We start from the raw sequence: 23,534 nt of genomic DNA on the forward strand, positions 1-23,534 counted from the left end.
AATATCCACTTATGACTTGGCTTCATTTTGAATTCTATCAAGCTTAGTTATTAAAAAGGGCACATACTTATTAAAAATGAGCACAATCTAATCTACTCTTATTCTAAGGGTGTTTCACATATTTAATTCATATGTTATTTCCAATGAAGTCTTTAATCAGAAGTTGTATTTAACCAAAAGCCTAGTAAGCACTCGAAGCATTCTGAATATAGAAATCAGAAATAGTAGTAATACTAACCGAATTAAATTGATGTATTTTAGAAAAAAGCGTTTTTTAGAGTAGTAGAGTAATATTATTTCTAGAAACTATTATGGTAACAGTACAGTAACAGCCTGTTAATGTCCCACTGCTGGGCTAAGGCCTCCTCTCCCTTTTGAGGCGAAGGTTTGGAGCTTATTCCACCACGCTGCTCCAATGCGGATTGGTAGAATACACATGTGACAGAATTTCAATGAAATTAGACACATGCAGGAATCCTCACGATGTTTTCCTTCACCGTCAAGCACGAGATGAATTATAAACACAAATTAAGCACATGAAAATTCAGTGGTGCTTGCCCGGGTTTGAACCCACGATCATCGGTTAAGATTCACGCGTTCTAACCACTAGGCCATCTCGACTTTTTATTATGGTAATATAATTAATATTATATTAATGTGACATATAAATATAATCATCTGCAAGTATAATTACATGTTGTATATTATATATTATAAATTGTTTAAATTATTTTTAGATATTTTTAACCTTGCCGTAGTGAATAACAGAGAAGGTAACGGATCACCACACAATACCATTAAAATATTTGTTGTCTTTCGCTTTAAAATTGTACAGATATAAACATAGTTGGACTTAATGTAACATTAAAACTACATGTTCACTACTCACATTATTTTAAACATTTCCAATGTCTATGAAACATGTCAAACATGTTAGACTGAAAAACCCATTGTATATAAAAAATGAATCTTGATTATGAACACAGGCAGTGCTTTGCGGAAACATGTTATATTATTAGAAAATTTTTTATTTCCTTTTTACAAACTGTCCTTTTATTTTTAATGTCATGTCATGTTTTGAAACATTTTGCATATGCATGACATTAACGAAATTGGACGTAATCGAGCTTTCAGAAAAAACCACTTATTTTAGGAGTAGCGACTACTACTAGAATACTACTACTAGAATACTAGAATACTACTACTAGAATGACTGATTTGAAATATATAAATATATATTTATAGCTAGACCTTGCTCCAGTAAGTTTAATATTAAATAATAAGTTAATTTATCATTCCCAGAAGACGTATCTTTCTTTTTAACAAATAATGTAAAGTGAATTCGTATTATTATATAGAAAAGTATTAATAGAATTACATTTTGAGGTAATTCCTTAACAATTGATTCCCAATTAACCCGTACAATGTGAAGCACCCATTCCCCATTATACCATATTCCAATCGGAGTAGGAGTAAAGGTAACCAAACTTTAGATTTACAAATTACATGCGATTTTCTAATTGTTCTGCTGTATTTTGCATTATAAACAGTTTTTTATTTATTTACCTTTATTTATAATACAACACTATTCCGCTTAACTAGTTATAACCACATTAATTTAACTTTCGAAGTTTCGATTACAACTTCGCGGACATCGAAAACGCAATTATTTCGCGAGTCCATAGTGAATGTCATAGATTATTCAAGATCTCGACCAATGTCATTGATCAATGTCGCGTCAATTGCTATCAGTGGGCTTACTTTTTTTATTTTATTTTTTTTATTTGGTCTTACTCCTCTTGTGTTTGGAATAGGCGATAGATCGGGGTATTTCTGATTCGTACCAATCACCGTGACCCTTATGTTTTAAATATGCACAATTATATAGAAATTGAACATCGTTTCGTGAAATATGTCTTTTAGAAATTATCCTAATTCCTATTCAGTTGTGGAAAATGTCGATGAGAGTATGCATGAAAAACGGCCCGCATTTGTGTACTTATATATTACATTAAACAAGAACAAGAGAGCATGTGTAATATGTACTTTAAGATACATTGAACAACCCATGAGCTTGAATATATAAATATAGTTGTATTATATATATGTATTATATAATCTCTTTTTCATTTTCAACTTTTTTAATTCCAACAAATAGATTTATAGTAGACCTCTAATCCGTTATATTAAATATTTATATAATTTTGCGTTTTCTTAAACATACTGGCGCCTAACGTGGGGCAGTTATTTATTTTTTATCACTTTATCGTTATTTATTCACTTGCTGCTTCCTGTCTAATTAATTAAGGGCCGGTCGGCGTAAAATCACTACCTTAAATGCAACACTACCTCCAATGCAAGACTCCCTCCCGGACCATACCAAAATCGTTTCGAACGCTTCCCTTTTCCTTTAAGATTACAATCCAAATCTATCTTAGGTATGTGTTCGTCGTCTCTTCTTAAGGTTTGGTAGATCTAATGCCATTTGCGGCGCTCGATCCGTTGCTCGATTGATGTTTCGCTGCTGTTTTCTAATAGCTAGTCTTTAGTTATCTTATTGAAATGCAAAAATGAAACGAGCAGTCATCGAAGGCAGCGGTTCACAAAGACTTCATTTGTAACGAAATTTCTGTGGTAACTCTGCCAGTTTTACACTCGTTTAGGAGAAAATTTCACGTCAGATCGCAATATAAATAAATAAGTATTTTCAGTTTTATTTGATGTGTCACTTTTCGTGATTGTCGTACTGAGCTATAAGTATATTCCAATGGGAATTTGAAAGAAGGTGAGTAACCAACTTTGACCTTGAATCGACATGACATTTGAGTTAAACTAGTGACAGAATCGAATCGGCCCATGTTCACTAGTCTCATTATTTAACACTTCGGGATGGAACATGGGTTCTCCTATATATTTATTTCTTCGTATGTAAAATCGAAAGTACACATGGATGAGCCGGTTAGAATCCAACATGAATCGCCCAATATATCAGAAAATGTTTTTAATCATTCATTTATATTGATATTTTTTTTATGATCAACGGTCTTACTTGTATGTGTCTTAGCGGGATAAGTTAAACAATACTTTGTCTTCTTCTTTTCGAATGACAAAGCAATGATGAGAGAAAGAGTAAATCAGTTTTTAATTAAACGACCGCTAAGCAACGTAATTAAGGCTGTATTTGGACACAGACTGTTCCGTATATCAAAGATCTCGGATACGTAAGGAGCATATATTTATGGCTATAATTTAAACTATCGAAAATGTTACGTATGTGTGATATATATATATATATATATTTGTTTTTTATTTCATAATCAGCACACAAGCGGACGGGCTCTGCGGAATCAATAAGGAGTGCACATGGGCTAGATGATGATCATAAAGGGCGCATGAGCTTCTCTTACGACGCAGACCACACTGAGAATGATGGTAAAACTTAAATACATTGAAATCAAATCATTAAAAATTTATATTAATGTATATTTTTTAATTATTAAAAACAATTAAAATAAGTTATTTTTGTAAAATGAACATTCAACTAATTCTTAACAGAGATAGTATGCGTCCAAATCGCACAATGTAGACCACACCAGCAACCAATCACGGAGCTGCATTCAGAGGGCGGTCGTATCCTCACTGGTGGTCAGGACCATGTACTCAAGGTACTGACAAAAGGTATTCTCCTAATCATATCGCTTCGTCATGATATTATCGATTTTACACAAATTTAAGTAATAAATTAAAAAATCTAAATACAATATACAAACTTACATATTTCGTTCTACTTATTTATCTCTTACTGTATGGGATAGTTTTATTAAAAACATTTGAAATTGCGTTACGGAGGAGACGTACAAACTCTGTATTGTTTTCTTGATAAACTATTGGATTAATTTGTTCTACATGTTCTACAAATAAATAATAAAGCCGAGATGGCCCAGTGGTAAGAACGCGTGAATCTTAACCGATGATCGTGGGTTCAAACCCGGGCAAGCACCACTGAATTTTCATGTGCTTAATTTGTGATTATAATTCATCTCGTGCTTTACGGTGAAGGAAAACATCGTGAGGAAACCTGCATGTGTCTAATTTCACTGAAATTCTGCCACATGCGAATTCTACCAACCCGCATTGGAGCAGCGTGGTGGAATAAGCTCCAAACCTTCTCCTCAAAAAGAGGAGAGGAGGCCTTTAGCCCAGCAGTGGGACATTCACAGGCTGTTACGGATTATGGATTACGGACATGTTCTACATACAGCTTTCGGTTGTAATGAAAGCATTTTTTGTATAAATGGGATAACAAAATTACGGACTTAAAATAAATATACATAGCGATGTGTGCACGAAAAAGTAACGCATACATAAACAGAACACGCATAATCAGAAATATTGCGTACATGTTGACGAGCCGGTTGGCGTGGTTGGTAGATACTTGCCTTTCACGCCGAAGGTGTTGGGTTCGATTCCCACCCAGGACAGACGTTTGTGTACATAAACATGTCTGTTGGTCCTGAGTCTGGGTGTTATTATCTATATAAAAAGATAATAAAAAATAATCAAGACTGTTTTCATTTACAAGAGGATTTAAATAAATTAGGACAATATTGCATTGCTAATAATTTGCAGCTTAATGTTGACAAGTGCTGTGTAATTACATTTTCGAGAAAAAAAGAACAAATAATTTTTGACTATTCCATATTTAATACTAAATTAAAAAGGGTAACCGAGGTGAGAGACCTTGGGGTACAACTAGACAACAACCTTATATTCGATAAGCATATTGAGGAAATAGTGATGAAGTCGTATAAAATGCTTGGATTTATCTTTCGGCAAGGGGCAGATTTTAAAAATATTCATACCTTTGTAATTTTGTACAATGCTTTCGTTAGATCACATTTAGAGTATGCGTCAACTGTTTGGAATCCACAATATGCAAAATATGTCAACTTAATTGAAAATATACAAAACAAATTTATCAGGAGGTTGCGATACAAATTTACTTTTCCTGACTCTGTTTTTATGCCACTTGAAGAACGTAGAGAACAAAGAGACCAAATGTTTCTTTACAAAATATTAAATAATTTAATTGATTCTCCATATCTGCTCAGTGAGATTTTATTTAAGTGTCCTCGTTTTAACGCTCGCTCTCAGGATACTTTTTCAATACCCATTTATAAAACTAATTATTTCAAAAATTCTTTTATTCTAAGATCTTGTAATAGTCATAATAGAAAATACAACCACATTGATCTGTTTAAAAATAGTTTAAGTAAATTTTATAATCTTGTGAAAAATACTTATTAGTAATTAACCATAACCATATTTACGTTAAAATTTTACTTTGTCATAAATAGTTATATTTTATGTAACATCAAAATTAGTCCACTTCCCTGTTAAAACAGTAGTGGAAACTTAACTGGCATAAGTGTTAAAATATGATTATTATATTAAGTTGTAATATACGATATGCTGTATGTTTCCCTAATAAATAAATAAAAAAAAAAAAAAAATAAGTATGTATTTACAAAAGAAAAGTAGTATATGTAGTATATCAGTTGTCTGTTTCTATAGTACAAGCTCTGCTTAATTTGGGATCAGATGGCCGTGTGTGAATATGTCCCAGGATATTATTATTATTATATTAATTGTGATCCATGTATTCAAATGGTATCACTATGTCATATAGTTAGATTTACATATGTGTAGTGAAAATTTGCTTTATATATGTTTATTTTATGAGATGTGTCAATCGTCTACATTGTACTCTAAATGATACCAACTGTACTGCCACTCATTGATTGTTTCTTCAATTATTGTAATAAGTACTCGATAATAGAAAATCTTAAATACTTTGTGTATTATTATGTAGTTCAGAAATATATTGTTTAGATATATTTCAGTACAGTAACAGTAACAGCCTGTAAATGTCCCACTGCTGGCCTAAGGCCTCCTCTCCCTTATTGAGGAGAAGGTTTTGGAGCTTATTCCACCACGCTGCTCCAATGCGGGTTGGTGGAATACACATGTGGCAGAATTTCGATGAAATTAGACACATGCAGGTTTCCTCACGATGTTTTCCTTCACCGAAAAGGACGAGATGAATTATAACAGAAATTAAGCACATGAAAATTCAGAGGTGCTTGCCCGGGTTTGAACCCACGTTCATCGGTTAAGATTCACGCGTTCTTACCACTGGGCCATCTCGACTTAGATATATTTATCTGCATCTTATTTGCAATGCTGTAAATTATAAAAGAAGTCAAATAAAATTTAACAAAAAAAAAACAAACTAATATAATTACTTCTGTATAAAACACGCTAGAACATTTGACAAAGGTTCTTCGTTTGCAATCTCAGCTAAAAATTAAAAATTCTTATACGACAAACATAGATAATAAAATTAGTAATAAGGATATTTTCATTTCTTTGTATGATTTCTCATTTCTGCCACGCTGTTTTTACTTTTCCAGTAATATTTTTCTCTCCAAAAAGTTAAAAAAAATTCAAGTCTGTAAGTAACAGTAAATTTTTTTCGGGTCTTTTCTAATTTCATTACACAGTTGTAAGTCTGTCTGTTTACGTGATTTACTCTCAGATTATATATAGCTGCAGTATTCATTTTATTTTTATTTGAATGATAACTTCTCGAATCTTTTAAAAAGTTTTCAGTGGGTGTATCGTATTTATGTGAGGCACACGTATGACCTATTTAATTATAGCTAGTATTTTAATATTTTTACAGGCTTTTACAGTTCTAGGATTAATTTCGTTTAAATCCACTGGTAGTAAACAGTTACTAATATTGTGCTTAGAATTATACAAGGATTATTCTGTAGGCTTTCATCTGTTTCCAAACAATGGCCTCTCTGAACATGAAACAATATGAACAAATTAATTAGTAACTAAATTAATTCTTTGAAAGAAATAAAATTATAATATAATTAATATAATAACTTCATACCACATCAAGTATATAGATGAACGAATTTACTTCGTGCAAATTAACAAATTATCTTAACGTACGTTAAGTGGCAAAAGTGTATATAATAAAATGATTTTTTTCCCGTGTTTTTGAACTTAATGATTTTAAAACTGCATTAGGAAATCGCTTACTTTGCAGTTAACTTTTTCTACTTTGGACCCGTCGATGTTATCGTTTTCATAACAAAGGCACTTGATGAGAACGCTCAAATATAAGCGACCATCTAATTCAACTCTGGTCACGGTAAATATCTCTTTCATTTTGGAAAATAGTTTGTTTTACTGTTAGTTCAGTAAAAAGTTACCATAAATTAATAATATACAAAATAAATAACTACGATATCGTTGTGTTGTGAGTGTCGTTTCTTACTGCACTGGCAAAATGTCTAATATAATCTATATATCATGGAAAGAGTTCGTTATTATTAAAAATCGTTTACCAAAATCGTTTCTGATATTTGATATGAATAGTCGCTTCCGAAATTATAATTGATATCACATTATTAAAAACGGATAAAATCCTTTCTTCGGCCATTAAATAAAAATGAATAAATTTGTATTCATTTCATGAATCAAAATAATTCAAGTGACAAAAATAAATCAGTAGTATTTGTATCCCATCAGGTATTTTCAAGTTCAGATTTGACGCCACTACTGACGCTGCACGGTCACTGCGGGCCTATAACCAGCTGCTTCATCGACCATGCGACGCCCACCATCGCGGGCAGTGGCTCGCAGGACGGACTGCTTTGCGTGTGGGACTTGCACACGGGTAACGTTTGTTATTTTAAAATTCTATAATGTCGTAAGTTCAAAGCGAACATTCTAAACACAATTTCGTAAGAATATTTCTTATTTTAACTCTTACAAAGAAACAAGTTTCCGCCTGTGACTTCGCGCGCGTTTGAGGGCGCAGGTCTTGCTTGTATGACTGTTGAATGTGAATAAATAAATAATGAAACGTTTACAATAGGGGCGTGCGTGTATAGCATGCAGGCGCACGACGGCGCGGTGACGTCACTTGCGTATACTGCTTCGTACGTTGTATCTGCGGGCGCGGACGAGCGTCTCTGCATCTGGGACCGATTCCAAGGACACATGCTAAATTCAATACATATTGTAAGTAGTACTGCTGGGCTAATTATAAACACATATGCTTGCTTGGGTTTGAACACGCAATCTTTGTTTAAGATTGTTGAAGGTTCTTAACGCTGGTCCAACTCGATTCCAATCCGTCTCATCGGATTATGAGAATTAGGGAAAAGAGAGTTCACCTGTGTTTGCGCACACACTTGTGTACTACAATATGTCCTGCGCAGTTGGCTAATCCCGGTTGAGATTGGCCGCCGTGGCATAAATCGGTCCGGAGGACATTATTATTATTATTAATCATATAACCAAGACTAAGGAAGTTGGCAGTGTTGCCCTTTTGCAATAGTGCCTTGTGCATTATAATATCTTCTTTGTCAACTAAACAGCTAGTCTCCGTTAAGATTGGCGGCCAAATCAGTAACGTCAACGAGACATAATCATCATTTTATTAAAAGTAGAAAGCAGATACATACCACCAGGAACGCGCTGCCAGTCATGAGAAATAAAATGGTTAGCCCCTTATGTGTGTAATTATACGGACTAATTTATATTCATATGGTATGGTACATACCACCACCACAGCCAAGTACATATTACAACATTTTAGTATAACGATCTATAAGCTACATAAAGACCGAAATTCAACCCTAAAAGTAACTTAACTGCGAGTGAGTGTGTGTGTCGTAAGTGAATTAACGGCGCCATATAATATAACATTGCATTTATGATTTTTTTTTATAACTCTTGTACTATTTCTTTCGAATCGTTGTCTACGTATAATTCTGACGGGTTAAATATAGTACCTGACAACTTTTCCAAACATATACGTGTACCATAACTGTATAATAAAAGTAAAAGCTATCGTGAACTAATAGTCCCACTGATGAGCTAAATTATTCAGATTTTTATCCGTCATCGCTTAGCACGAGACGACACACACAAATTAGGCAGAAGCAAAAGCGCCCGGATTTAAACTCAGAATCTTGGGTTGAGAGATGTTGTACACTGTACTTTATGTTACGCTGAATATTTTATTTTCAGGGACTTAACTATATGAGTCGAATGCTGCCTCTTACCCACACTCTGCTCGTGATGGGTGACCGCAGCGGCCTCACCGCTTACGACCTGAGCAGCGGTGACGTCATAAGGAGAGTGCTATTCGGTAAGTCGTGTAACAACAACAACAATAACAACAAACCTTAGACTTGCTAATCTCTATTGTTTATTTATTTATTTATTATAATATCAACAACAACAAGAAGTACACTAATAAATACAATTGAGTCTTTAATGACGTTATACAAATCAAGTGTCCCCTAAATCATTGGTGTTGCAAAATATATTTTATATATTTTAATTAATTAATATAACTGAATCTATAATACGATACTATTCCACTTATCTGTTTCACATTGGTGTATTTTTATACTTGATAATGCAGTGTGACACCTTACATGCATTTCCAACGATACGGTTGATAATTACACTAAACTTACATTAAGAAGGTAGAATATACATTTTATTATATATAAGTTAATATTTGTCGAGAACGAATTCTTAAAACCCTTATTTTTTAATATAAAATTTCCATGACATCGAAATTTTCAGCCAATATCTCAATTGCTTTGAGATTATTTTAATGAAACCTCTGTCCTGTTCAGCTATATTAGTTTTACTTTATAAATTAGATTGTGTTTTTGCACGGCATATTAGTGCCATTTTATCGAAATATGTATATTATCTGATATATATACGACTCAATCGATTTTGTTCGTAAATACCCTTTATGTAGATTACCCCGGACAAACATGCAAACAGACAAAAATCAATATGATCTTTGTTTGTTGATCGTAACTCGCAAATAAAAATTATTAACAAAAAAATGTATTCCGAAATTTTATTTATAAGATGATGTTTGTTTTTATACAATACTGTTGTTATTTAAAATGTTTTCAGGTCAGAGTGACGGGTGCATCTTCGTACGACAGATACTGCCGCTTAAGGACGCAATAGTGTGTGACTACGCGAACCAGCTGCGCATAGTCCGGTTCCCGCTCGTTTCCAAACTTGACATGAAAAATGAATAACCCTGGCCATCGTAGGTCGAGTCTCTGTCTTACTAAGTGTCTTAATATATATATATATATATATAGCTTACACCGAGTGTAAAGTGAAGAGTTAAAAGTTATTTTTGTTAGTAAGATGATTTTTATATGTGTGTGTACACACTAGTAATATATTCGTCGTTTTGTGACCATTCGACTTTTAGTCAAATAAAACAAAGTGAAGTTAGGTGTTTAAATTCTATGTAAATACTTAAATATTCCCTGCTTTATATGAACTGTGACTTTATTGTATAGGTTCGGGATATACTTATGTACAAATATTATAACTGTGCCCTTCGGAATTTAGGCGGACAGATTGTTATGATAACATTTTAAAAATTACCAAATTATAAGTTAACAGAAATATTTATATACATTAACTAATGTTACTTAAAATTTAAAGTATAATATATTAAAATTAAAATAGATTTATATATAATTCAAAATTTAGAACCATTTAAAAAATAACTTATAAATACTTTGTTAATATATTGTTAATATTTGTTCATTAATAAGTAATTTCAGAACGGTACAGTTAAAATTTTTGCATTGTAAGTCTGTAGAAATACATAGATAATTTATTTATCTTATAAAATTTTGTGTATTTATTTTCAATATTAACATAGTAATATTCACAATTTTCGAGGTAGCAATATCTTAATAAATTATAAGTAACTTAATGAACCTTTATGTATATACAATATTCAGCTCCTAGATTTATAATTGAATACTATATGTATAATTTATTAGGAAATGAACATAAAAGTAGCAAGTAATTTGTTTAAAATCAAATACTGATCTCACCAATAAATATACTCCGTGGGACGGCTATTTGAAAAAAAAACGCACTCCTCTCTGATCTGATAAAAACACGCGTTCAAAATAACGTCCTGTGTTGTTTAAACGTATGAAAACAACTCAAGAAAATTAAGATTTTTTTTTTTTATAATACCAAAATTTAATTTTTGGTGGTATTGAATTGTAGTTGAATACCAACCAGCCATATTTCGTAATATTTGCTAGAAGCGTAAGGTGAAAAAGATGCTACCTTACGCTCGATCGATGGAAACTCCCTTAAGTTGATAATTGTTGCGTAAACTAAAATATATATTTATTTTCATGATTATATCATACACGTACATAAATCCAAGTTCATACATATTAACACAATACATTTGTTCCGTTAATTTTGTTTTATATACAATTTATTTATTGGGAGGTCAGTGCAATCAAAAATATTTTTTTAGTGTTTTTTATTTTTTATTTTATCGAGTATGTATGACTCCTTAATCTAGAAAAGAAATAAAAACACATTGCGTCTATTAGTTACTTCGAGTGGACATCTTTATCAAGTTAAGATTGTAAGTATTCCTTACTTGTAAGGTTATGTTTAAAAGTTACCTGTCACGCCTAATCAATCTTGTTGTGGTTTTAATGGTGGTCATTAAATACATAATTCACAAAGGGTTAATTTTCAATTTGTTTTCAATAAAAATGAATAGCGTGATCGATTTCCAAATTATTATTTGATTTGCTTATCGTGAGTGTCAAAACAAAAAAAAAATGTTTTATTTTTACATGTAGATTAATTTAATAACAAGTTGTATAGAATTTAGTGTAAATAATATATAAAATAATATCGTAGTAGTATAAGAAAACATTGAAGGAACAAATAATATAATAAAATATTTTCGTACTCTTAAGTAGATATTACTATTATATTTGAAATTCTAAATGTTAGAACTAACATTTAGAACGCCGAACGGCGTACAAGCTATTTTTTTTTTTTAAATAAAAATGTACAAATATAGACAATTAAATTGACATGACATTTATTCCAAAAAAAAAAACCGCCACAAAGAGGTTGTTCTAATTATATACCAAAATGGTGTCATTTTAACTGTGGTATTTTTTTATATTAATGTACGACTGAAAATTTTTACTATATTTTGAATACCGTAAATCACCTTAATATAACACGATTATTACACAGATCTAAAATAAGACTAAATATTATATATAAATTTCGTTAAGCAGAACAGGCTTGCCATACGGTTACATATTAAAAAAAATAAGATTAAAAAAACACAAAATGTCATCTTGCTTTGTAATATAATTTAAATCCGATTTCAGCAGCTTCAGCAGACTATTAAAATTAAAAAATATATATATAAAGTATAACCGTGTAACCTACACAGTAAGCGGCCAGTAGCATGTTTCGCTTACAATTAGACGTCTGTACTTCATTTGGGTCAAATACAATTGTGCTTATGATAAAACGTCCTTTGAAAATCTTTGTAAATATTGTTACCTGTATAAAATAATATGCACTATATTTAATAATATTTTTCTTTACCTTGATGATAATAGTCAAATTTGTTAAGAGAAACAGATTAGTGTTATCAGCTTTTTTTCAATTAGTATATAATGTATAAAATTATTTTATTATAATTCATGAAATACACTAGTATTGATGTTATCCATAATTATCATTTCAATTAATTAATTAAAAATAAGTAAAAAATTATATTCTCAATCTTACCGTTCGGAATTGTGTAATTTCTTATAAACAAATATTTAAAGACTTGGCAACACGGTTTATGAAAACATCGCGTTGAAAGTATGTAAAAATCGATATTTCGTAGGGCTATTCTGTAAGAGCAAATTCGCAACTATCCGCGTGAAACGGTCGTGAAATGGCAAAAAGTGATATGCGCCATTGACCATAATAATTATACACTTTCAAAAATACACACATCTCAATATTATATCACCACAAGTTAGTTGTCAGCAATTCACGGGTGAGTAATGAAGTGTGTTCTTCCAGAATGGCACTACTGATCTAAGCTGTTGCTTGGGTCGAATATAAAAAAAATGTTATGTTATACCCGCATTGGAGCAACGTGGTACAATAATCTCCAAGCATCCCAGCGAGGAGGCATTTGCCCTGCAGTGGAAAATTAACGTTACTACTACTTCTAAAAATGTCCTTATAAATCAATAAATATTATTTGTTAGTACTTGTCATTTTTTTTATTTTTTTTATTTGTATATTATATTTATTGTGGCAAAAATTATCAAGCCGCTCATCCTTGCTGTTCATCTTTTGATTATGATTGTCTGTTATTTAAAAAAAAAAACACTGTGATAGTAAGCAATTTTTTCTGAAATGTGACTTAAAATATAATCCATGCTATACAATCGTAAAACATTGTTGAACAATAAATTAATTTTCACATTAAATTAAGTGACTTTGTGTTTAGTCATTGATGTTTTATTTTGTGTAAAATTCAATAAATCTGATATAGCTCTTCTCACTCGATTTTAATGGACTAATATTTGTTGCTAACACTGCATTCGCACGATTTACTTTAAATTCAAACAAATTTTCATCAAATTAAATTGAAATAAAAAAATACTTATTTACATTTAAATCTAAATTATGTTTAAATATATATACATATATATATATATATATATTATTCAAAACCTTTTTATTTTACGAAACGTGGGATTTCTTATTGTGCACAGAAATTTTAATGAAGATCAAGTATAAAATATAAAACAAAGTCTGAACACAAAGACATTTTAACTTTAATCGCAGCAGTTAGTAATGCTCAATTTGAAAAGGTCTCTCCAATTGTATATCGACTATAACTATTAAAACTTTGTACTTAATGTTTATCCAAACTGTTAGTACGCTTGTTATTTGCACAAATGATCACTTATTTCCACCGTAATGCAGTAACTAAGGGGATAACGGCCCCGATGCGACGGTGCATTGGGAAAAAATCGAAGCGGAACCCACAAAACAGAAATAACATAATCATTGACTTGCAAAAAAAAGTTTATAAAAAAAAATAACAATATATTAACAAAGATATAGTTTTTCTTTATATTTTGCTCCTGGAGTAGCTAGCTAGCTTTAGTACCCTGGTGTACCGCAGCATCTTGCCACATGGAAGCTAAGGATAAACCACAATCATAACGCATACTTAAATCAAATTTGTTGAATTCAAGTCGAAAAGAAACTATAACATTCGCAAACATTCAGACACGTGACAAGGTGACAAGAAGGTTGGAATATGAATGAGAGCGGCCATTTCACTAAATAATTATTTTATGTACAAATTAAGGTTTGCTTTAACGTTAAAATAATTTCGCATTCATTTCATAGTATACTTGTAATAATAGTTATATAATATTTAGCTCTTAATTTTAAATTACTATTTAAATATTTTATTTTTATTCAAATTGGGTTATCATTAATTTACAATACGTGATAGTTTATCCGTTTATTTCAAGAATTTAGTAAGATTGCAGTATACATGTGTATTAATGATACAAACATTGGTTAAAATATACTTAATCTAAAAAATATGAATTACATTTGTTAAACTGTTTACTACTTGTTTACTAAATATTTCCATGACTTCAATTTATTAAGCGCCTCAAAACAGTTACTTAACCTAAAATATATGAATTTATTTGGCGCCTCTAAACATGACAGTAATTTAACCTAAAAATATGAATTAAATTATTTTATTAAACCTTTTACTACTTGGTTACTAAATATTTCCATGATTTGAATTTATTTGGCGCCTCTAAACATGACAGTTATTTAACCTAAAAGATTTGAATTACATTTGTTTAACTGTTTACTACTTGGTTACTGAATATTTACAAGACTTGAATTTATTTGGCGCCTCTAAATATGACAGTTATTTAACCTAAAAATATGGATTACATTTCTTAAACTGTTTAATAATATTTTGAAATTGAATTAAATTATGCTTAATAGTTTTGCTGATTATAATTAATTGGTAAAGCTCTAGCCTCATTACCTTCTTCATCAGATTCTAAAGCAGGGGTAATATCAACTGTGTGAGGACATTCGAACTGATATCCTAGGCTTTTAACCGTAATATTGAATTCAAAGCCAGGGGTCAAAAATCTATCATATCCGTTATTCCATGCTTGGTTCGCATCAGATCTGCAATAAATCGAAAGTACCGGTGTCCTCAAGCATTGTGTGGACATATATTTCATTTTTCCAATATGGAACTCTTCATCTATTCCCCAATCCACGAGCTGAACTATAGCAGTTTCATATGGTATCGTCACTTTCTTTATAAAAGCTCTTTCATATATATTTCTGCTGTCATTTTTTACACACACCAACGTGCCCTCAATCAAGTGCTCAGGCGAAAGCGAGAATTCTCTTCTTGCGTAAAATGTTATGATATCAATTTCTTTGAGGTGATAATTGTAGTCAATTACTCTGGCAACATGAAATTCATTCAGGGAAACACCCGACAGCACCCTTACATGTAATTTTTCACCAATCATGAGCTTTTTGAAATCGAAGTACATGATTTTACGTCCAACAACAGGATTCCAAACGATCGCGTCATAATAGTAGCCTAGTATTGAATATCCGCCTATAGCTAGCAAGGTCGCAATGCTTTCTGGAGTAGAATTTACTAACTCAACCAGAAGCTTATGCTGTTTCTTGACTAAAATTTTCATTCGAAGAGGCTCATTTCCCGAATAATATTTAAAAGCGTGAATCGTGTTTAACGGAAAGCCACGGGTGTGATCCATAGGGTAACAGTTAGCCAACTGACAGTCAAAAGCCAGTGGTGGTGTATGTTTTAATTCATATGGGCATTCCCACACATGTTCTATCGGGATTAATTTTTCAGTAAAACCGTAATCAACTGCAAATACATCGAACGCCAAGTAATACTCAATGTGTGACACACGGGTAATTCGTCCCCTCATATATTTCTGAGCTCCACAAGAATATCCATAATTAAATATTATTAGGTCGTGAATATGGAATACTGTTGTTCTGGCTGTAGGTTCAGTGCACTCCCACGCTTGGATGAGGGGTCTATATTTCATCGGACGAACGTAAAAATCGAATGGATCTAAAATATACGTTACTTCTACCAAATGGACTTTATCCACATCAATAGTATTGATTGATAGTTCCGCTAGTAGTCTTTCGATTTCATCCATTTTAATCTAGAGTAAATAACAACGTATTAAAGATAATGTAGTGTATTAAAATATAAGAAAATAATCTAAATCCAAATCCAATTAGCTACCAAATATTTTTAAACAATAATATCAACATCATTAATTTAGAAGTAATATTTGAAAACAAAGTATTTGATAGCTTTTATTTGGTAGACGACATTTAATAACACCAATAAGCCAGCTAATAGTAAAATATAACTAAATCATATATAATATTTTATTTACCAGGCATTTTACAATATATATTTCAAAAACGTCTAAAGAAAATTTGAGTCTCACATAAGTTATATTTGAAATACAAAAATATAGATAAAAAACCAATACAATTTGAAACAAAACTTTTTATATAGTTAATGCATGCGCACACAACAATGCGTTTCAGCCATAACAACCCAAAATGATAAATAATAAAATCGAAAAATCAGTCAGAAATAATTCGCAGCTTATAGAAAAAAAAGTTTATTTGTTGCATATTACATTAAGATAAATAAATATACATTTTAACACCAATGAAATAAATACACCAACGTACATACATTGTTAATAAACGCCACACAAAAAAATACATTAATAATATTGTTGGAAGCAGTTACCCGTATATTTCGCTGTGCCAAAGGATAAAGTTTGTATTGATTTCCTTGAGAGTAAGCTAAGCCCAAGTACGTATTAAAATTGCTTCACCCAAAAAATATACCTATACTAAAATTATCATAATTACAGCGGTAACTAAATGGTTTTATGAATTTTAAAACTCTTGCTGTTGCTTAAAACCACACCTATCATTCACAAAATATGCAAGTCAAATTAATTAATCTGTAATTGCTTCTATGAGCACACCAGTACCGAGGTAAAAACTTCTGCGCCGCGATCGATATTTGAACGAAGTGTTGCTAGGTTTGTTCAGCAGTTCAGTTTTGCTAAATATTTTAAGAAAGAATATCAATTCAGAAAGTATATCAATTCATGAACAGCATTAAATATATTTTTAAATTTTTCACTATTTTTTTTTCTACCTTTGACTTGTACTTTGTAGTGGTTGCCATAATATGTTTAATTCCCACAATTGTTGTATAGAAATTTTAATAAAATAAGTAAAATTATTCAAATAAAACTGCAATTATGCAATCATTATAAACTTTACCAAATCATTAAAAAATAATTTTATTTTTAAATTGTATGTTTTGATTCCACTTTAATTAAGTTAAGGCTGTCTACACAAAATTCCTTATAAGTTTTTGAAATAATTCTTGCTACTTTATAATTATCAGACTTTATAAAGTTGTCGATGGAATCATAGATTAATAGAGAATATTAGGCCTCGAAAGTATAGTATACATTGGGCCAACATTGGCTTTATGTTCTGGGCCAATTATATACATTGGGCGTATTGCTCCTACACAATAACGCTTATATACTTATCGATCGAAAGTTGCGTTTACATATTGCGCAGTGCTGGCTTCGTTGACCTTGACCACCCACCGTATTCTCCCGGCTTAGCCTCTATTGAATTCACTTGCTCGCAAAATTAAAAGATATTCTTGGAACTAAATTTGACGCGGCTGATTTTTTGTTATTATATCAAGAAAATATTAATTTTTTTGGAAGAATAAGAAAAATAAAATACATCTGTAATTTTTTTTTTGCATATTTTTGATTTATTACAGGAACTTTTCGATTCATTATTGTGTTTAAGTTCAAACATTACTGTTAAAGGTAATACTTCATCTTGGTTAGAAATGTTCTTTCATGACAACATTGATGATGAGAGTTGTCAGAAGTTATTATAATAATAATAAAGCTTTATCTATTCCATACAAAAGTAATAACTGAAAAATAAATAGGTAGGAGCATTTGATTTTCATAATTTCTTATTCAAATGATTAGTATCTTCTATCAATTTTAAATTAATTATTGAATGTTAAAATCAATTATTAAATATGAAAATTAATGAATTATAAATTTACCATGGCCCCCTTCAGGTAAAAGCCATCAAAGAATGCCAAATGCCTCTTTCTTTTGCTGTCTCAATCCAGTTTCTGCCTGCAATTTGCACTGGCATCTTGCCATCTGGTGCATTGTCAGTCTCTGCCTCTTTATTTCCATTTGGTTCCTTCCATGTTGTTATTGTCCATCTTTTGTAAGTGTATCTTGCTAGATAGCCAGCCAGCCTATTTCCATTTTACCATTTGCGCAAAGAGTATGGCATTAGTCACCTTAGTTTTGTTGGTTTCCATTGGGAGCTGAGATTTTAAAATCTCTTTGTGGGCCCAAAATTTCTTCCAGATTGAGCTATTCTTCTGTTTATTTCTTCTAAATTTCTTTTCATGTTGTAAATATATTCTTGTACATATTCAAGAAGCTTATTGTTTATTAAGATAAGTATATGATTTTTGTTTTGCTGAGGTTCATTTCTAAACTAACATGATTGCTTGCAGCCTGTAGATCATTTATTATAATAGTGAGTTTTTTAGTATTTTCTGACAACTAAGCAATATCGCCTACAAACTTAAGATGACTCATGAACCTTCCATCTACATTCAATCCTAGTGTTAACAAAGGTAGATCCTTTATTTTATCCTATAGTAGCCTTAAGAAATGTTAACCATCGCTTATATCGCCAATGCACTTCCAACTTTGGGAACTGAGATGTTATGTCCCTTGTGCCTGTAATTACACTGGCTCACTCACCCTTCAAACCAGAATACAACAATACCAAGTATTGCTGTTTTGCAATACAATATCTGATGAGTTAGTGGTACCTAACTAAGACAAGTTTGCTTAAAGTCCTACCACTTAAGGTAGGTAAAGTATAATGGGTCACCTTGTCTTACGTCTCTGTTGATTTTTATGCATTTGCCTGTCTGTCTGACTTTGCTTGTACTTTTAATGAAAATATCTTTTAAGATATTTATATATTTGGCATCCACTTTTTGATAGGTAGGCGCCTCCTAGATACTGTTGTGAGAAATAGAATCAGAAGCCTTATGTAATCTATGGAGGCTAAATATAGTAACACTCTAGACATTTTTCTATTGTCTGTTCCATTACATGGATGTGATCAATTGAACTAAATCCTTGTTCGTAAGGTTGATGTATGTCAATTGCTAAGGATATTCTGTTAAATCGAATTATCCGGTACTTATTCTTCAGTAATTTCATTAAATAGATGTGTCAGAGCAGTAGTTTATGAGTATGTTTGATATAGTCGTTTCTAGTGCCATCAGGGCCAGGGGATTTCTCTAATTTTAACTTTTATGTTATTAAAAATTTCAAAACTTTCAAACATTTTAACGTTAGATTGTATTGTGATTACCTGACTGTATGTCGCCACCTCTAATGTTGAGTCCTGGTGACTGTACAGGTTTGCATAAAAATCAATTGCTATATAGATCACTTACACACGGTATTTGCTTTTGTTTAGGCCGGATTGCAGTTGTAAGAAGTACTTAATATAAATCAACTATACAAACAATAGCAGCTATTATTAGTTTTCCCAAAAAGAATATTGATTCGTTTAATCAAATTATAATTATCTACAAATATCATAATTTAGTGATAGTTATTGCGATTTAATTATTGATGAGGAATTATTGAATGTAAATTTTGTAAATCGACTTGTCAAAATTCATTCATCTTACCAGAATGTATAACATATGTCATAAACAATATAATTATAAGAATAATTTATATATAATACATATTAAATAATAATATTTACTAGATATAGCTTTTATAGCTTTAAACAAATTAGTTGTAAGTTTATAGACTTCAAATTATTTTTTTTAATTAAATAAATAATATAATGTTATATAAATATCACACAGATTCTTTAAAACATGTGGAAATTCACATATAAATATATATAAATAATACATGTGGAAGTTGGCACTGGAATTGGGAATTGGTATAATAGGTTAAATCAAATAATTATTTGGTAAAATGAAAACACTTTTTGCTTTAATTATTTATTAATTTTTAAATCCTTTTATACAAAACATTTATAATGTTGATAGATACTTGTTGGAATATTATTTTGTTTTGTTTTTTATTAGCTCATAGTTTACAATAATTGAATGTAGATTTAAAAAGAGTTTGATTAAAATTTTATATATTAAGATTATATTCTTAATCTAAAAATTTTGATTGACATTTACACTTTTTAATAATATTATGTATATATAACACTAAATTATGTAATGCAAAAACTTTACTCTTCAAATTTATCTCAAGATTAAGCTGGTAAGGCTCGGGCCTCATCATCATCATTAACTGGTAGTGCCAGAGGCGAGATGTCAACTATGTTCGGATATTCGAATTGATGTCCTAGGCTTTTAATTGTTATATTAAATTCAAAGCCTGGAGTCAAAAAACGGTCTAAGCCGTTATCCCAGGATTGACTCTCATCAGACTTGCAATAAATCGAAACTACTGGTGACCTCAAACATTGTACGGGCATATATTTCATTTTTCTAATATGATACTCTGCGGTTCTTCCCCAATCCACGAGTTGAACAATAGCCTTTTTAAAAGGTCTTGTCACCTTCTTAATGAAAGCCCTTTCGTATATATTATCCTTATCATTTTTCACGCAAACTAAACGTCCTGCAACGAAGTGTAGCGGGGAAAGATAAAAATCCTTCTTTGCGTAAAATGTTATGGCACCAACTTCTTCCAGGTGTTTATTAAAGTCGCTAACTTCTACAACATTAAACCCATTTAGTGAGTCACCAGACTGAACCCTCACATGTAGTGTTTCTCCAACCGAGAGATCTTTAAAATTAAAGTAAATGCTCTTTCCACCTACGATTGGATTCCAGGTAACTGCATCACAAAAGTGACCTAATGTTATATATCCGTGCATAGCTAGCAGTGTGGATATGCTCTCGATAGCAGAATTTACCAACTCAACCATAATCCTGTTGGTTTTCTTGCCCAAAACTTTAATTTGGATGGGTTCATTACCCGCATAATATTTGAAGGCATCAATTGTATCAGACGAAAAACCTTCGAGATCCAGAGGGTAGCAATTAGCTAACTGACAATCACAAGCCAGTGGTGGTATGTTTGCCAATTGTATTGAGCATTCCCACATATATTCAATCGGGATTAATTTTTCCATAAATCCGTAATCAATGGCAAATATATCGCAAGCAAGGAAACTCTCAATTTGGGATATACGGGTTATTCTACCTCTTATGTACTTACGACCTCCACATGAATAGGCCACGTTAAATATAACCAAATCATGTACGTTAAAACTCGTCGAGTTGGTTTTCGGCTCCATATATTCCATCACTTGTATGATGGGTCTATACTTCATCGGACGAACGTAAAAGTTTAATGGATCGATAACATGAGTCACCTCTACCAGATGCATGGAGTCCATCTCAAATGAAGTGATTGATATTTTCGTTAATAGTCTTTCGATTTCTTCCATTTTAGTCTAGAGTAAATAAAGAACATATTATAAACAATGTCGAATGTATATATTATATCTTAATGTACGATATAAATAATAAAAAAAATCGAAACTACCAAATATTTTTTTTAACACAAATATTTACATAATGATTTTAGAAGTTACATCTAGAAACTTATTATTTTTTATTAGAGTATTTGATAGCTTCTATTTTATGTTACACGACATTTAATAACATCAATAAGCCAGCTAATAGAAAAAACTAACGAAATCTTACATAATAAAGTATTATTTTGCCGAAACATACAATACTAATATTAAAAACATACATTATTACAAACACATGAATAAAATAACGTAAATTATAACAAGGGATTTATTAACAAGGGATACATGCGTAAAACAGCCATACATAACAAAGCAAAATTTTAAATATTGAACAAAAATAATTCGCTGCAGAATTAAACGTATATATTTTGTATATTTTCTATTCCAATAAATAAATATATTTTGAAACACCAATAAAAAAATAAAAACATCAATGTACACAGTTAAAAACACCGCAAACACACAAATAATATTATCACAATTACCGATAAATTCGCAGCGTTAAAAAACACACTCCGGATATTATTGCGCTAAGCGTATTCAGTACATATTACACTTGTACGTCTACACAAAAATTTAGTGAAAAGATTTATTTAAGGATATTTTTAAAGTATTACGCCCTTACTGAGGACCGAGCTAATAACTTTAATATCGCCGCGATCGATAAAAAAGACAAGTGTTGCTAGATAAGAGCAGGTTTGCTAAATATTATACTTTTATTTTAAAAAGTGGCAAGTTTATAATTGTCCATACTACTAGTGTATAGTAACGATAACACCTACAGTTTATAGTGTCAAATGTAACTGCAATAATCTAATTAATATAATTAAATAATTTGACAAAATAAACTTAATTTGACAAAATCACAAATAACTAATTTAAATTAATTTTTAATTACATACCTATCTTAAAATTATGATGATACTTTTCATTCAAATCATTTTTATTAAAGTTACGATATATACTCAAAATAAATATATGTTATTACTTTGATTAGGTAATTTTACCACGCTTAGTAAGAATTTAGAGGCAAGGTTTGTGAGGTTGTAGGGAGTAATCTCTGGATCTACTGAACCGATATTGAAAATTCTTTTATCAATAGAAAGCCACATTATTTGTGAGTGTTATAGGCTATATATTAACCCGAAAAAAAAAATCGTGGTAGTCGGATTTGCAAAGTAAGTCAGAGAAAAACGGTCGAAGAAAACATTTCTTACGAACGCTGCCTTAACGAGGAGAGATATATGATTAAGTTCTAGAGAAAAGTTGTATAATGCCTACAAAAAAATCAGCGACAGCATATGTTTAACTTTTATATTTAAGTCACAAAAAGTAGTTTTTTAAATTAAAAAATAATATTTAAATCGTCAGGGCATGTTTATTGGACATATTATCACAATGATGAATTCTTATTAAAATAAGTACACTTATCGTCTCAAGTGCTTAAAAGAAAACTTTCCCTTTTTACTGCATATAATTTGGACGAATGCTTAAAGAGATAATACAACATAGATATGGAACCGCGAACGTGTCGTTATCTCATCAATATTGAGCGATATTTCTATTAGACGGTTTTTTTCTACAACACGTCAATTTAGATAAAATTCGTTTTTTACAGTATGTTTTTTTGGTTGCAAAGTTTAGAGATAATTTAAAATATCAAATACGCAAGACAATTTATTAATGTTCGGCCAACGCGACTTTTGACAGTCAGGAAATAAATCATAGCTCATTCGAAAAAATATACGTAGGTATTATTTATAACATTCCTTGGGTATCGG

General features: G+C 30.9%; 3 protein-coding genes and 1 long non-coding RNA gene across 5 annotated transcripts in view; 1 reads left to right on the plus strand and 3 right to left on the minus strand.

Moving 5' to 3' along the window:
• Positions 1-10,622, plus strand: part of LOC126780653 (sterol regulatory element-binding protein cleavage-activating protein) — a 32,820-nt gene extending 22,198 nt beyond the window's left edge. Inside the window, exons 17-22 of one of the 2 annotated variants that reach the window (XM_050505277.1) lie at positions 3,322-3,432; positions 3,556-3,665; positions 7,609-7,756; positions 7,958-8,103; positions 9,118-9,238; positions 10,033-10,622. In XM_050505277.1, the coding sequence (XP_050361234.1) occupies positions 3,322-3,432; positions 3,556-3,665; positions 7,609-7,756; positions 7,958-8,103; positions 9,118-9,238; positions 10,033-10,163 (767 nt within the window). In that variant the 3' untranslated portion in view covers positions 10,164-10,622. Of the gene's footprint in view, positions 1-3,321; positions 3,433-3,555; positions 3,679-7,608; positions 7,757-7,957; positions 8,104-9,117; positions 9,239-10,032 lie in introns of those variants that run through there. The other variant, XM_050505278.1, reaches the window with a different exon arrangement.
• A 3,976-nt stretch (positions 10,623-14,598) lies between these two features.
• Positions 14,599-17,204, minus strand: LOC126780558 (uncharacterized). Its single transcript, XM_050505143.1, has 2 exons — positions 16,820-17,204; positions 14,599-16,211 (listed from the first exon to the last, which is right to left on the minus strand). Exon 2 carries the CDS (start codon positions 16,203-16,205, stop codon positions 14,976-14,978), a length of 1,230 nt encoding a protein of 409 aa, XP_050361100.1. The 5' UTR covers positions 16,206-16,211; positions 16,820-17,204; the 3' UTR covers positions 14,599-14,975.
• A 213-nt stretch (positions 17,205-17,417) lies between these two features.
• Positions 17,418-19,789, minus strand: LOC126780575 (uncharacterized). Its single transcript, XR_007670529.1, has 3 exons — positions 19,540-19,789; positions 18,191-19,181; positions 17,418-18,052 (listed from the first exon to the last, which is right to left on the minus strand). It is a non-coding gene; the product is annotated as an uncharacterized LOC126780575 (long non-coding RNA).
• A 662-nt stretch (positions 19,790-20,451) lies between these two features.
• LOC126780691 (uncharacterized) lies at positions 20,452-22,300 on the minus strand. The gene is made up of 2 exons (XM_050505322.1): positions 22,239-22,300; positions 20,452-21,669 (listed from the first exon to the last, which is right to left on the minus strand). The coding sequence occupies exon 2, from the start codon at positions 21,661-21,663 to the stop codon at positions 20,458-20,460; it is 1,206 nt and encodes a 401-aa protein (XP_050361279.1). The 5' UTR covers positions 21,664-21,669; positions 22,239-22,300; the 3' UTR covers positions 20,452-20,457.
• Between the last annotated feature and the right edge of the window lie 1,234 nt (positions 22,301-23,534).

This window comes from Nymphalis io, chromosome Z, assembly GCF_905147045.1.
Source record: "Nymphalis io chromosome Z, ilAglIoxx1.1, whole genome shotgun sequence".
In the NCBI taxonomy this organism is placed as follows: domain Eukaryota; kingdom Metazoa; phylum Arthropoda; class Insecta; order Lepidoptera; family Nymphalidae; genus Nymphalis; species Nymphalis io.

Bases quoted from the DNA above. Each gene is read 5' to 3' on its own strand.
- LOC126780558 (XM_050505143.1), bottom strand. From the start codon at position 16,205: ATGGATGAAATCGAAAGACTACTAGCGGAACTATCAATCAATACTATT.
- LOC126780691 (XM_050505322.1), bottom strand. From the start codon at position 21,663: ATGGAAGAAATCGAAAGACTATTAACGAAAATATCAATCACTTCATTT.